Source organism: Thamnophis elegans, chromosome 4 (genome assembly GCF_009769535.1).
Source record: "Thamnophis elegans isolate rThaEle1 chromosome 4, rThaEle1.pri, whole genome shotgun sequence".
Lineage (NCBI taxonomy): Eukaryota > Metazoa > Chordata > Lepidosauria > Squamata > Colubridae > Thamnophis > Thamnophis elegans.
Window position 1 is genome coordinate 49363927 of NC_045544.1, and position 16773 is coordinate 49380699.

General features: G+C 40.7%; 1 protein-coding gene across 1 annotated transcript in view; it reads right to left on the reverse strand.

Moving 5' to 3' along the window:
• Positions 1–15631, reverse strand: part of HIVEP2 (HIVEP zinc finger 2) — a 35109-nt gene extending 19478 nt beyond the window's left edge. The window contains 6 exon segments of the mRNA XM_032216530.1: positions 1484–1677; positions 1680–2480; positions 2483–3827; positions 3829–6992; positions 8565–8610; positions 13902–15631. Of these exon segments, the coding sequence (XP_032072421.1) occupies positions 1484–1677; positions 1680–2480; positions 2483–3827; positions 3829–6609 (5121 nt within the window). The 5' untranslated portion in view covers positions 6610–6992; positions 8565–8610; positions 13902–15631.
• Positions 15632–16773: the final 1142 nt, after the last annotated feature.

Consider the following 16773-nt stretch of genomic DNA (forward strand, 5'->3'; position numbering starts at 1 on the left):
TTACTGAAAACCCAGGAAGCCAATTAACTGGGTCTTTTGATTTTCCAAGGAATAAAAGAGGTTGGCAGAAGAAATTTTTAAAAATACCTCAGTATATTGTAAACATATTATGTTGCCAGTTATACATACAAAGTAAAGATAAATAAGACTTACTAGACGATCAAAATCAGTCAATGGATGACCACTGGCATTTCAAGTCATAATGATCTCCTCAAAGCCATCCAGCCCATCAGGGGTGGTGTGGTTAAGACACACTAGTTTCTCTGCCTATAGTTCAAAAGGTAGTGATGTGGCAACAAACTATGACCAACTACCTTTGATCTCCCCAACCCAATGTATTAGGAATTTATTCATTGCTAAATAAATAAATAAATCCACAATCTCCTGGGACAGAAACAAGTACTTCAATTAAAGTAGAGTAGACTTTATGAGAGTTGGAAAACTTCAGGTGATGTTGGGATCCACAGATTTTTTGTGGAGGCAGGAATGAGTATCCACACAGCACTGCCACCAGGTTTAAACCAAAGAGAAATAAAACTTGATGCCCTAGTACCCCCCCTCCCAAGATCTTATCTTTCTGTACGTTGTTAGATTGCCACACCATGGTTATGCAGATTCACCTTCCCATATTAAGTTTGGAGACAAACTTCTATGTCGTTTTATTTTAAGGTTGTTTTATTTATTCTTTAGCCACAGTATTGACTTTCTAGCCTTTCTTCCTGACAGTTTATGTTGTGGTTTCCCTTATTTAAATTTCACAATTATCTCATTAGATAGATTAGGCAGAGGTTGACTGATTGATCCAAAGTCACTCAATGAAATTTTTAATCCCTGAACCTGGATCTCCATGCCAATATTAATTCCATTTTCATTAGCCAATGGGCCCAATAAGAAAATGAAAATAAAAGCACAGTTATGCAACAATGCATAATTCCAACAGTGTAGTTTAATTATTGATTTTATCTGATGGTATTCAGGTGCAAAAAAAAAAACCCACTTAAAAATAAAGTAGTAAGGCCACCCCTTACTGCTTACGACTTCAGAATGTGTTATCCTTATGATAATTCAATACATTTTGCATTCTGAAAATTTATATCAGTGTCGAAAGATGCAGAAAATCAGTTAATGCAACAACCGACACATTATGAAACTCTTGAAATTAACATTTTATATTTATGTTTTATAGCCAATTTCTTCTTCTGAAATAGAACCTTTGGAATCACTTCCTTTGAAAAATCTAATTGGAAAATGTTAAATCCCCAGAAGGTTTTTCAGAAAGAATCCATAATCATGATGCCACTTTCCAACTAACTCTTACTCATAGATTTGAAAAAAACCTTCTTAGAATGAACCAACAAACTCATTAATATGTTGGAAAACTATTCCAGAAACATTACGCTGAAATGCCTCTCATGCACTGTGCTTGTCTATATAATAGAAAAGCTAACTAACACCCATAGATCTTTAAGAATTGGCAGATTACCTGAGCAAACTCTTTCCATGTACTTGACGATGTCAGCTTTCCCATTCCAGGCCTATGCATTGGAGACAGTGTATAGATTTCTGTGCTGCTTTTCTGCTTGGAACGTAGGAGTGCAAGGGTAATCTTTGTACTCAGTCCCGATGGGTTTGGATTACAAGAACTAATGCACCATGAAGCATAAACAGATGATTTAGAGTTGCTTGTTGAATAAAACTGGGTTTTGTGTAGTTTAGGAAACACCAGCTCACAGTTGTGGTAGTCCTCAAACTAGGGAATTTCAAAATGTGCTGGATGTCAGCAAGATCTGTCAGGAGAATTGTTGAGGTCACTGCTTTCCCACTTGGCTGAGATGCCATTTGTACCAGCATACCAAATGGCAATTTTTGTGGCTTGGATTGGTCTTCCATCTGTCTTTCTCCCGAAGAAACCAAAGATCTCTGTGGGCTTAGGCACATATCTGAGGATGTTTCGTCCACATCCAGTTCTTCTGGGGATTCCCTGCCTTCAGAGGTGCCACTAGACTTTTGCCCAAGTGAAGCAGAATCAAAACTGGGAAGCTTCTCCTTGTTTAATGAAGAAGACTCAGCGGGAGATGGTTTGCTACCTGGCAAGTCTTGAGATGATGACGATAATGGGGAACAGAGCAAAGGAGAATGCCCCCTTTCTTTTGACTCAGTGGTACAACTCTGCCTAACCAGCTGGGGCTTTTGTGGTCTGGGAAAACTTTTCTTTATATCCGAATTAGTGAGTTCTACAGCACTTAGCTCCTCAACGATCTGTCCATACATTTTTTCATCTTTGACTCTCTTTTGTTGTTTGGTCTCCATAAAGAGCTCCAAGCTACTTGCTGGTGAAAGCATACGTTTGTTTCCACCTAGAGAAGAGGCAGTGTCTGAACTGGGGGTCAAACATAACGGGATAGAAGAGTCTAAGTTGAGTGAGAGAGTCTGTGGTACTTTCCACAAGGGATATTTTTCCAGCCCTCCATGTTGGTTAACATCTGTGCTATGTTAAACTCTATTCCGTGCATGCATGAGCTTGTTGCTAATGTCCTTTGAGAAAGAGTCTCATCTACTTTGCAGATGACGATAGCAGGGCTACTGCTTTGAGCAAGGATCTGGGAAATGCTTGTGTACATGACACTACCATAGGACGGCACATGGGTCTGGAGTCTAACCGGAACAACGGTGCCCGGTAATGACTGAACAGGTTCAATATTCTGGGTTTCAAAATTCACCTGTAGCTGCTGTTCAGAAGAGGTATCAGTTGATTTAATGCTACAATCTGGCTGGTAAATTGCAAGTGCATTTTTAGAATACTGCCCAGATGTTCCTGAGTAACGCTGGTAAGGTTGCTCTTTAGTACATATATAATCAGCTTTCTTTCGAATATGCTCTTGAGCATATTCCAAGTGGCAGCCTGGGTGGCTTTCCATTGGGAAAGGTTGCTTAGAATAAGATTTTTGAAGCTGCTGTACAAAGTGATGTGGAAAGGGGGTCTGTGAAATTTCTGAAGGCCACAAGGGCTGAGATGGCAAGTGAACCATGCAGACAGATGGGTAGGGGAACTGCAATATAGTGCTGTGGATAGGAAAAAAGGGAACTTTTTCTTGCAGTGCAAATAGGTGCTGTTGTTCGGCTGGATATTTGCTTAGAATATAAGGTGCTTGGGGGACCGAGAGGTGGGAAAGTGGTGATAAACTACTGCTTCGTGAAGGACAAGAACCAGTAGCTTGCTTCCTAGAGTCATCTGAAGGAAGAGAAAAGGAGGAATGAGACCAAGGAGTTTGGGAAGACCGAAGACCAGCATGCCCATGTTCTGTTTGCTCTTGCTTTATATTTTGTTCCATGCTTGAATCGGCCTGGGAAATCTCCGGGGAGCCGCTGAAAGAAGCCTGGCGAACTAAAAAGCATTTCTTCCTTTCTCTCACTGGAGACAAAGCCACTGGAGGTGCTCCTGCTGCAGAAGCATGAGACAGATTCCCATAATCGAAAGATTTGCTCCGTATCTCAGGGATTTCAGCAGGATAAGGACAAGGCATCTGTTCTGACGAGCAGCGCCTCATTTCTTTCTGTTGGTGATGTCCAGGGACAGAAAGAGAATAAGCACCAGCTGGGACAGTCAAAAATTCAGGCTGCTTGGCCAATTCATCCTGTCTGCTTGATGTCATGAACCTGATACTGTCCTCTCGTTCAAAAGACATTGAAAAACTCGAACTGTGAGACAGGTTACTCTCTTGGCTAGGGCTGCGAGAAAGGCTAGTTCCCGTGGATTCAAAGCTGGACTCTCCAGAGGAATGTTCCATGTCAGCAAGACGCAAGCGTTTCTTCTTGGGCGGTAGCTTTTTCAGCTGGGAGCTGGGACAAGGTTTCACTTCTTTGCGGCCACTGGAATTCTTCTGCAGGCTTTTCTTGCTCTTTCACGGGGACCTCTCTCTCTTTTTCGGGTTTATCTGGCTCCTCGGTGACACGGATTTCGGGGACCTGTATATTATGCTGACGAACCAGCCTCGGCTGCATGTAGGTCTGAAAAGGCTGCAGCGAGGAAGGCTGTTTGCTAGCAACCTCGGCATTTTCTATCTGCTGGACTCTCTCTGGGCTCATTGGGAATTCCGCAACCTCACTTTCAAAACTTTCAGATGTCAAATAGCTTTTCTCTTGCTGGCAAGTCGCAAGCTCTGTAGATTCAGATCTTTCAAATGAATTTGGCCGACTCAAGGAATTTGTATGCTGAATCACAGAAATTACATTTCCTTTTCTGCTAAGAGATTCTGCAGCTTTTTCTTGATCAGCAGCCGAAGAGCATTCTTCTAAACTAGTGGTTGGACTGAATGATTGTAAGTGGGATCTACACATCTCAAACCGCTCTGAATGACAATGAGCAGCGCTCTCGTGGCTTTGTATGCCATATCCACTCCTTGGTCCATCCTGGGTTTGCGATTTTGGGTCAAAATCACCAGTCATGGAATTGCTACTAACCCCACTGCATAATGATGGCATGTCTTCCTCATCTCCAACACTCTTTTGGATCCTACGCTTTCGATTTTCAAATACAATGCCATATGTGGAAGACATTGCCTGTAACTGTGTAGGCGATTCGGTATAGAATTCTCCACTTTGTTTTGACCCACTGAAGCTTTGCTTCAGAATCCCATAGTCTTCCCACTTTCTATAGTGCTTTCCAGAAGAGTCACCCTCATAAATATGTCTCTCCCCTGCTGGCAATTTCTTTTCTCTCAATGGCCCCTTTTCTCCAATGGGTGATCTAATGGAAGCAACCATAATGTTCTTCCCCATTCGCCCATGATACTCCGAATCCGAGTGTCCTTCCTGCAATGAAGGAAGTTCAAAGGCTGCTTGTCTTATTAACATTCGCTGATGGGGTATTCCTATAGTTTCAGGATAAAACACATCATCTGAACCCGTCATTCTCTCATCAAATGAATGGCTTCCTCTTAAAGATGATGGGACATTCAAGTTAGTTGCAGATGATGTGGGCATGGAGTTGCTTCTAATCAATGGATTTGAATCTGCTGAAGGTTCCAGGAGCAGAGACGCATCACCCAAATGACTTCCTGGATAAAGGTTTGATTCATTTTTGATGGATGATGTAACGATTTGCAACTGTTTGGATTCTGAACTGCAGTCATCAAAGACCTGGCTATTTTTCATAATGTTCCTGTTGCCAGAGTCCATTAGTGCTTCATTATTTGGAGACATTCGTTCTTCAGACAAGTTAATGTCTAATCTAGGGTTTACAAGAGGTAGTGGCTCCATCTTGCCTTTTCTACCCACTGAATTACAATCTTGATTGGCTGTTGCTAATGGTTGTGCAGTCCTTTGATTGATCCTATAGAATTTCCCAAAGATGATTTCTTCGTAAGATTTCACATTGGTATTTGGTGGACTTATCTGTTGCTCTGCACTTTCCGAGCGTGAAAAATAACCAGAGTCAGTGCTTCCTTTGCTATGAGGGCTCAGTAGATTTAATGACTGGTCAGAATCTTGTCCTTTCTTCTCAGACAGCCTCAAGGCAAGGCGTTGCTTAACTGTGTGAGAGTCATCAGACTTCGTATTTAATGGATTCTGCAGATTATCGGTCCCAACATGCAGGGAGCTTTCACATGGCAAGGGCACCCCGCTTCTGGGAATAATTAAAATAGGGACTTTCATTGGACTTCCCAAGGATTCTTCTAGGGATGCATGAAAGCCGCTTCTGCTTGCAATGTCCAATGGAATCTGCGGAACTGGGCTCAGTTTTTCAGAACTTTCAACAAGTAGCGACGCCTCTTCATCTGTATCTGTACTCTGCTCCCCATCCGAATGTATCTCTGCTTCCACATCAATGAAACTGCTGTCTAGGTCCAACTTAGATACAGCAGATTCTGTGAAAGGTACTAGTCCTGCTTTAATTGCATGGGCATGGGATTTCCTGTGCTTGTATAAATTGCTTTTTGTCTTAAATGAAAAACCGCAAGGGACACAAGGGTAGGGTCGTTCCCCCGTATGGGACCTTATATGTTTTTTAAGTACACTAGGTTTGGCACAAGCCCTGCTACAGTAAGGGCAAATGTATTTGCCAGGCTTTTTGGATTTATGTTCTTTCTTATAACCGTCTTCTGAGGATTGCTCTATACATTTCTGAGAGTACTGACTATAAGCAGGGTTAAGATTGGACACTTTCTTTCTGGAGAAACTTCCACTATGGCCATGCACATGAAAAGGAAACAGGTCCTCGGAGGCAACTGGCTGAAGGGGGCCAGAAAATTGCCATTTGTGGCCTTCTAGGCTCTGTCGCGGCTTCAGATTGTGCAAGAAACCTTGTGGCAACGATGGCTGTGGAAATGAAAGTGAGTGTGGACAGGAGTATGGACTTGGAAGCTGCTGAGGGTATTGCTTGTCTGTGATTTGTTGGGTTGCATTGCTCGGTGATACCCCTTTCCCAGAACTAAAGAGCTGAGACGACACAGGGCTTCCCATCTGTTCTGGATCAATTTGTGCCTGACCTTCCAGGCTGCCCATCTTCACATTAGCCGAATGCTCCTGCCTCCATCTGCTTGATACTTTTGCTGCTTCTCCAGTTCTTGAGGTAGCGTTTTGCCCTACAGCTATATCTCCAGAGTCCATTTTGTCACCAAAGGTCTTAGGTACTAGTTCACTTGAAAGCTGTACATGAAGTGTATCCAGTGCTGTGCTTTTTAAAGTTCAGGTGCTCCCATTTTTCCACAGCTGTTCTAACTTCACAGACGTCTCTTCCTCTGTGAAAACTTTCCACATAGTCGTACTGCAGGCAGCAGATCTCTTGTAGTTCTATGCTAAAAGGTAATTGTCAAGCAGTTCTGTTCATGGCAGGAAATGTCTCTGAACAGTTTAATTTACATCTGTCAAGGCATGGTGGGGAAGGTTATTCATGGTTAACAAAGGTTCAGATGAAGAATGAACCACAGAGGTCTATTTGCTCATCTACTAAAGCAGAGTTCCACACAACCTCTTCCAGAAGATCCAGCTGCCTGCAAAAAAAAAAAAAAAGAGAGTTCAAAAGACAAGGACGGATGTCAGGGTATGTGAAGACTTGTTTGCAAGTTTGTATAATTCTGGAGACAGATGTTAAAGGAAACCCCCCTAGTGTGTTTTGTAACAATAACAAAAGTGGAATCTGATATTACTATGCTATAACATTTTCTCAAGCTTGCTTCCTTTTCATGGCTGCCAGTAGCAAGAGCGGAGAAAATGACAACATAATTATCTCACGCCATAACAGGGTTTGTTTCGTTAGGTGCTTTTATGGATCCTTGATATTTTTTGCTATTCATTGATTTTTTATAAATTCTTTGGGCAAAAGATAGGAGTGTAGTGTTGTAGGGTTTCTAATTTTAACTACTTTATAGGTAACTTTAGTCTGAGAAGTCACTTTTCAGTTTCATTAACTGAATAAATGTTTATAAACAGGTTCCTTTGAAATCAAAATTCAATGGTCACCCTTCAGTTTTCTTATAAACAGCTTCCCGGAAAACACATGCAGGGCCATTCACAGTCTATGTGGGTATGTTCCTGAATTTTCTGCACGTGAACTCATATTCAAATCTGAATTATACTTAATGCTCTCGACTAGAACTCTTAACATCTACTATATACAGGTAGTCCTCAACTTACGACTACAATTGATCCCCAAATTTCTGCTGTTAAGCAAGATAGCTGTTAAGTGAATTTTGGCCCATTTTACATTTTTTTCTTGCAATTCGTAAATGAATCACTGCAGTTGTTAAGTTAGTAACAGGGTTGTTAAGTGAATCTGGCTTCCCCACTGACTTTGCTTATCAGAAGGTTGCGAAAAATGACCCAGAACACTACAACATAAATACATGACAGTTGCCAAGCATCTGAATTATGGTCACATGACCATGAGGGTGCTGCAATGGTCATAAGTGTGAAACATAGTCATAAACCACGTTTTCTAATACCACTGTAACTTCGAACAGTCACTAAACGAATGGTTGCAAGTTGAGGACTACCTGTAGATGGGATCTATTGGCATTTAAGTGTTTTGCTGAAAAGCAGCAGCAGAGGGCGCCAAATTAGAAGCTTGTTTCCTTGATAAATCTCTTAGAATTTAGAATCAGAATAGAGCTGGAAGGGATACCTTGGAGGTTTTCTAGTCCAGCTTTATATAAAAGTAGGTGTATATTACTTTATATAAAAGTGTATAAAGGCTTTATACACTTTTAGAAAGTGCTTTATAGCTGCTATGGTTTAAGTAAAAAGTAAATCCTACATCATTAGTTTAGAAGTCAAAGTACAAAGATCACAGGCACTATACTTATGAACTTAAGGTAGCTATGCTTTGGAAACATACCCTTCAGAAGCAAAAGTCTTATCATATGTCTAAGGTAATGACTGAATATCAGCATTGGCACTGAGTTAGAAAATAGGGCATGCAGTAAATGTATTGATAGTTCTTGTTATTTTTTTTTTAAGAAATAAAACATCAGGGCTATGGTATGAACGAGCAAGAATTAGTCCAGAGCAAAGGTTATGGGTTTAAGGAGTTACTGTTTGCTTGTCTTTTGATTTTTTTAAAATACCTTCATCTTGTTGGCATCTATTATACATGATAAATCTTGAAGGTTCCTAGAGACGAAGAGAAATAAAGAAGCAATTAGGGAAAAGTTTGAAATCTACAGGGATTCCATAAAATAGATATTTTGAAATGCTGCAATTATTATTCATGTACAAGAAATGATAAAGTCTACTTCAAAGAATTTAGGGGAGTGGATAAAATAGGTTTTCAAGAATAAGCATTTTCAAATCTTTGTAGAAGCCAATTCAACTTTCAAGTTAGCATCACTGACATTTCAGAGGCTGCCCTCACTAGCAATTCCAGATAAAACAGAACCTAATGTTGCCAGTAAGTCCATCCTTCTGAACCAAAACCTAGACCGATGAAGGACAGCAAAATGACTATGCTGAAACCACTGTAATCTGTTCAAAAGTTTGGTAGAGCCCGATGAAGGCTTGAGCCTTGATTTCTGGCATCTGAAGATCATTTTGAGGATTAACAGGAAAGGATCCAGTAACCTATCAAGGCAATAAAGGGGTGCATCGTCTGAGGAGGCTATACAAAGTGCTCCTATGTGCCAATCAACAGTTTAGCAATTGACTGCAAGGCACTGCACAACTGCAATACTACAGGGCAGGCTCATAGCGGTGGTGTTAGGCCTGCCTGGATCCTATGGCTGCTGCTCAGCTATCTGATCTACTCTGGATGTGAAAGATGCTAGGTGTGCCACCGAAAAGATTGAAGGTTTCACAGCTCCTTCCTTAGTATTGCTTAGTACTGAATTGTTTCAATGATGCAAATGACTATTTGGGTCAAACAATCAGGTTTCAGGCTACCTACATACAGGAGTGGCTTTTGATTAAGCTACCAAAGCATAACCTCTCTGTCTTCATTATCAGCTACTAATGTCACATTGTTAATAATGTTAAAAAACAGAAAATCTGAACTTGCTTGCTTGATATAACTGCCAAGCATTAAGGTTTAAGGCACATGCAAGGCAGGTGTATAAAAACAATTGTAAATCAAACATGTATTGGTAAAGCATAATAGTATTCCAAGCTCTAAATATTGTAATACTCTAAAATAGAAAGTCACGACAAATACAGTTCTCAGCAGAAGAAATCCACATGGGCAGGGCCACTGCTGATAAGGTTATCCTGAAACCCACAATCAAATCAGATTTATATTGGGTCTGAAAACCGAGCTTTTGAGATCAATCTTTAAATCTTGGATAGATCAGTGTCAGTATACACAACATTTCAGACAAGCAAGTTTCAAAACTGTCCAGGATTCAACATATTAACATCACATTTTAAGGTGACCTCAGCCACTGATGCAAAGCTGATATGATATGATGTATGTATATATGTGTATATATCTTTCAAATAAGCAGTGTCTTTGTCATAAGATCAGCAGAGATAAGTCTCATGACATAATGGCTGCAGTATCTTATTAAAGCCTACACACACATCTGCATTTAGAATGGCTTTCAACACTTATGAGCAAACAAATTGGCATCCATGGAAAACATCAACACCTCGTAAACTTGAACCTGCTCCCAATCAGGTATGAAAATTGGTACCCATGCAATGCCAAGTGTGAAGATGACCTCAGTGCTAGGGTCTTTGTTGTATACAGTATGCTGAGGTTTGTTCTGAAGTGATAATGCAGGTGCAAAATTGGAGAACAAAACTGATCGTATTCTGAGCTCAATGTTATATACGGCTATGATAAAATACCCAATGTCCACATGGGATACACTCCCTGAAGTTGCTCAATTATGTTACATTAAAAAATATCCCACATTAAAAAATATCCTACATTTTAAAAAAATCACATATCCAAGTATTTAAAAATTATTTTACATTACTGAATTCTTTTTAAATTTTGAAATTATTGCACAATATCTCCGAATACAATTGTTTATTAAAACATAGACAAAAGCAAACAACTAATGTGATTATGCCAATATATAATAATGGGATGAAGCACAATAACGGCACAACTGCTGGTGATATCATGGGCATATCCTTGTCATATCCTTTGTAGTAATATGCAAACAGTTTGCCTGGGGTGTTTTTTTCCACTTCTCAGTCTAGCCCACATCCCCAGGATTTCCTGATTATCTCCTATGCTAATATCAACCTGTCCCTAAACCTTTTTAAACTATTTCAGATCAGACCAGTTTGGCTAAGTGCTGCTAGTTAATTAGTTAATAAGCTAATTAAATGATCAGCTAAGCATCCATTAAAAAATACAATTGCTTGTAAGCTAGAAAAACTGATTCAAAAGGAAAGCCAGATGGTCACAAGTAAAATAAGTATGCTATTACATAAATATTTAAAATCACATATTTCCATTTACCAAACGTCCATGTCAGCTACCATGGGGAGGTACCCACGCTTGGTGAAAGAAAATTTTGGATTCAATATATACACTGATTCAGAGGATTTTAAAAATTAATATGCAACTGAGACCGGAAATCTTTCCCTTGGAACTGATGGAGAACAGTTGGAAAAAGCATCATGGAATGTTATTTTTCTATATGATAATGGCAATAAGATACTTGTATGCATAAAGATGGAAAGAGTTAGCAATACCTACAGTGGAGGAATGGTTAGTGAAGGAGATGGAACTTGCTGAGATGGCCAAATATGATTTTGATCAAAAAGGAAAATACATTTATTGCTGCTTGGAAACCCCTATGGAATTTTTGCATAAAACAGAAAAAGATGAACTTAAAATTTATGGTTTTGATGACTAGACAGGATAGATTATAGAAAAAGAGAGTCATGCTGTAACTTTATAGAGAGAAGTAAATTTATAGTCCCTGCCTATAACTGTTGTAAAAAAGATTGGAATCTATTTCTTTGTATCTTTTTTTCTTTCTTTCTTGCATTTTTAGCTTTCTGACTTTTTCTCCCTCCACTTTATATTAATTTATATTATTTTTAATCTTCTTTTTTTTTAAATAAACAACCAAACAACCATTTAATATTATTTTGCAGAATGCCATGGCCCGAATAACTTTTCAAGAAATAAGTTTACTTTTAGAGTTTTACTTTTCCCCTCTTATGGCAATGAAGAGAAGCTTTAGAATGAACCGTAGAATATGATAATATTAAAGTGGAAAACTAGCTACAGGTGCATCTTACTTAGGAGTATAAACTCCCAAGTAATTTATAATAAATCCAATAAAACAACTATGTGAGTCAAAAAACATGACCCCTTTGGTTATAATTATTCCTTAATGAAAAAGAAGGGTGCTATTATGAATAAGTAGTGTCAATTATTGAGTGATTTTGGCTGTATTGTCCAACATTCAGATACATTGGCATGCCACCTATAGAAATGGCTTCTTAGCAAAATGGCCACCACAAAAGTACAGCAATAGCACAAAAGTAATTTTGATAACGCTTGGACATGCACCTTAAAATAACATAGTTTCAAAAATTTGATTGCCCACCCCAAGCTTGAAACCAGCCTGCATTTATGGCTATTTTCAGCATCACAAGACTGCAATTTACTACATATCCCTCCCCCCCAAACCTGTGGTTACTTCTGGTTTCTGGCAGACACCTGTCCATCATAGACAATTGGTTTGCTTAATGATCATAGGGTTTACTTAACAACCTTAACTGCTGCAAAAATTGTAAAATCTGACTGGTCATATGACGACCTGCTTAACAACTGGCATGACTTAAAACTGTAATTTTGATTATAGATTATAGTCAATTATAATTATAAATTGAGGACTACATCTATACAGCTTCTGTTATTTATTTCTGTTCAAAATGAAATGGGTGTCCTTTCTATATTTGTTCATATATGTACAGTGGTACCATGGTATTCGCCGTTAATTGGTTTCAGGAGGAACGATGAGTACCAACAGATTTTTCCCATAAGGAATAATGTAGCGAATCAGACCAACACTGAGAAGTTCTAGCTTCTTTGTTAAATACCAGGACAAAATTTTTGTTTGATAATGCGTTGAGTACTATATTCTATGAGTTTTAAAGCAGTTTAGTATCAAGGTACCACTGTACTTTAAAATGTTCTGACAACATGTACCTATGAAAGGAGAGATAGCTGTTGAGGAAAAGAGAAATTTGTAGCAGTGGACACATATGTGAAGATTTCCTGAGTGGAGGTAGGGAGTCAAACTATTCTCCAAGGCACCTGAGGGTAGAACAAGAAGCAATGGGTGGAAATTAATTAAGGAGAGAAGCCACTTAGAACTGAGGAGAAATTTCCTGACAGTTAGAACAATCAATCAGTGGAACAGCTTGCCTCTAGAAGTGTGAATGCCCCAACACTGGAAGTCTTTAAGAAGATGTTGGATAGCCATTTGTCTGAAACGGTATAGGGTTTCCTGCCTAGGCAGGGGGTTGGACTAAAAGACCTCCAAGGTCCCTTCCAACTCTGCTATTGTATTGTATTGTAGTATTCAAAAGAGACTCAGGCAAACTCTTCCCTGATTCACTACTGTAGCTGATCCTCCACCACTTCTCAATAACCTTTCTCAATAACCCCAATAACCCTGTGGGCAACACCACTCCTGTAAAAATTATCAAGCATCTCCAAAGTCCACATAATCACATATACATTCTTCACAAGAGTCAGGACAAGCAGAGGTCCAAGCCACAGGTGGCAGACCTAGAGAGACTCAATCCCCAGAATTCTCAGTTCAGGAGTTGCAGATAACATGGCAACATAGCTGTGGTCCATAAGGAGTTAATGCTGCAGTGAATCTGAGTGAATTATCAGCTGTGCAAATTACTCACTGTGGTCAGAAGGGAGATCATAATGTTAACTCCTCCTTGAAAGGAAATTAGTCACTCTAAACTAGTTTTTGGAAAACAGCCTGGTGACACACTAGGAGAGAAATGAAGATGCTTTCCCCTCCTTATTGCTATTATCTAGGCCTGAACAATTGACACCTACCTGTGCCAGTTTGAATTATATTTTTGTCTTTCTCTACCAGTATTCCAGGAATTGTTTTTTGGCACTTCATCTCTTAGAGATTAAATCAAGAAGCCAACCAGGATTGGCCCCTTCAAAGAGACTTTTCAGGGACAATCATGCCTCCCATTGCCAATAATTCATCAAGCCCTAAAGCAATTGGCCCAAAGAACTGGAAAATTCCCCAAATAACGTCTGGAACCACCTAGATCCCTTAGGTTCCTGGGTCTTATCACAGCTAGACCTCAGATATAGGAGCTAAGATTGCCAACACTATAAGACTCTGTGATTCTCTATCATTAACCTTGAAAGCAGATGAGGAAGGGATCTTGCTGGCTGCTAGATGGCTGGATCCCACACTTATCTCTATATCCTAACAACATACATGTTATGTACTCACATTCTGGTATCTCAGGAGCAGAGTCTTTGATTGAAGATGTGTCTAATAACTGATCCATCCACGGGTCTCCAATCTTAACATTGAAAACTGTTGGACAATTTTCCAGCAAATGACCCGCTGTTCTCACCCACTCAGGTTTTGGTAATACATGTCAGATCTGCTGCTTCATCTACTATTATATTGTACATCAGGGGTGTCATACTGGTGGCCTGCAGGCCAGATGGTCACAAGCCGTCCACACCTACCCCAGCTCCGTGAAGGAAAAAACAACACAAAATGTCACGTGACAGCAACATGACTCCATGAGTTTGACAGATAAGCAACATGACTCCCGAGTGGTAGAATAAACTGTAGCCTTATTGCAGGCACATCTAGCACCAATCATCAGCATACAAGGCCAAGAGGCCTAACATCTGTCACCCAGAATAGAGCAACCAGGTTAGAAATCAAGAGTGCTACAAGGTTGATAATTTCTCTTCCTCGTAACATCCCACATGGTGCTCCTCATCTATCCCCCTTGGCCTAACATTACAGTTATATGACACCAGCATCCATTCCATATACATCCAGCTTCCATTTCCCAATCAAGCTTCAAAGCCCCACTATTGATTTGTGTAGTCAGCTGTGCTTCATATTGCACGTACTTACATACACAATCCCACTTACCCAGGTTCTCAGATATGAGCAATCCCTTCTGCATACTATTCTTCCAAAGCAAACAGCTTGCAAGCTCCCTACAGGCTTGATTACACCTGTTACATTACTCATTCACATACAGTATAATCTATGCAACAACTCTGGCACTCGGCTATCACTGGACTGCTTCTCAAGTCAAATATCTGAGATAGCTTAATACAGATATATTAATTTTCCTTTCCACATTTTAGGATACTCTTTTCAGTCTGAAAATAAAATCACTACAAGCCAACCCTCTTGCTTGTTTTCCCAATAGACAGACAATAGTTATAAAATAGATCATGCAAATGAACTCTTTGTGGCGTCAGCATCCAGATGAGCATGAATGATCAGATAAGGTTGAATGGTTTCAAAGAGCAAACTGTTAAGAAGAGTAGTTGTCTTTTTTAATCACACAGGGCTGTTATATTAAGCTCTTTTCCTCCTGCTCAGAAATCAGCCATTATCAACACACTGATAAATTACATCTGACAAGATTCAATCCTCTTTTAATCACATGTTTCCTTCTGACCCAGGAAGCAGCGGTTCACTGGGAATTAAAGGTACAGTGGAGGAGTCAGGAAAGACAAAGGCAAGCATAAATCTAAATATAGCAGGACTACCTACAACATATGATTGTCTGCATATATTTAGCAGGTCTAACACGATTCTTTTAAATTTTCTTTCTTGTTTTAAATTTTCCAAAAGACACACCAGCTTTCTGCTTTTAAATATATTATTGGCTATGCTCCATTTGATACACAACAATATTTTAACAGTGATTTTTTTATCACTGTAGAAAGCACTCTGTATAACTTGTAATTGTTCAAAGCCAGCAAAATAACCTACACTTGTTACTGTTCACTGCTCATTCTTTTAAATTAAAATCTAAAAAGTTTATAGAAGTATAACTAGGAATTTTGTTCTTGAATGCCATTGAACAATTCATAAACTGCTATTAGTTTAACACTTCAGGTAAAAACGTGATATGAAATAAGCCAAAGAAGCCAATATAATATAATAATAATATTATTATTGCTGTATTCTTTTCGTGTTTTAACTATATTGTGGGGACTGTTAGTGTGAGTGTTTGAGTATGTTTGATTCGGAGGACCTGGCGGGGCAAGCGGGGGCCATTGGGGTGGTTGGGGAATTATGCCCACGGGAGAGAGTCAGAGCATTGCGGTCATAACAGGGAGAGGCAGATATGGCGGGGACTTTAGGGCTGGCCATTACCGGGGAAGGAGGGTTCGCTATATCGCAGAGATCCCTCCTTCCGGCCCTATGAGTCCCACTCCAAGGTCAGATGGCGTGAGCAATCAGGACCCTGGTCTCAGGCTGCTGTCGCTAAATGCCAGGTCTGTTATTCATAAGGCTCCCCTCGTCCGGGACTTGATTGTAGACGAGGGGGCAGACCTGGCATGTATTACGAGACATGGCTGGGCACGGAGGGAGGAGTCCCCCTCGTAGAGCTGTGCCCAGACGGGTTTCAGGTGCTTCATCAGCTGAGAGCCCAGGGAAGGGGTGGCGGTGTGGCTATTGTAGTCCGGGAGTCTTTAGCTCCTCGTAGGATCCCTGCTCCGGAGCTTGCCGGGTGTGAGTCCCTACTAGTGAAGTTGGACCTCAAGGGTCAAGCGGGTTTGCTGCTAACGTACCTGCCTCCCAACTGCGTTGCAGCGGCCCTCCCTGCGCTCCTCGAGTCAGTAGCCGAGCTAGCAATTGAGTTCCCTAGACTAATGGTTCTGGGGGACTTCAATCTGCCTTCGCTCGGTGAACACTCTGACGGAGCGCAGGAGTTCATGGCTTCCATGACAGCCATGGGCCTGACCCAGGTAATTCGAGGCCCTACCCACTCAGCGGGGCACACACTCGACCTCGTATTCCTCTCGGAGCAGTGGATCTTGGTCTGAGGGGAAATGAGATCATTCCCCTGTCGTGGTCAGACCACTACCTACTGAGGCTAGACTTCCGGAGGCCAAACCCCCACCGTGGGGAGGAGGAACCGACCAGGTGGTTCCGCCCCAGGCGACTGATGGACCCTGTTAGGTTCCAGACGGAGCTTGGGGTCATTCCAGATGCTCTCGCCCACAGTTCGGCGGAGACTATTGCTGCGGCCTGGCACTCGGCGGCATCGGAGTCTCTGGACCGAATTGCGCCACTACGGCCCCTCCGGGTCAGCGGCTTGCGGAGGCCCCCT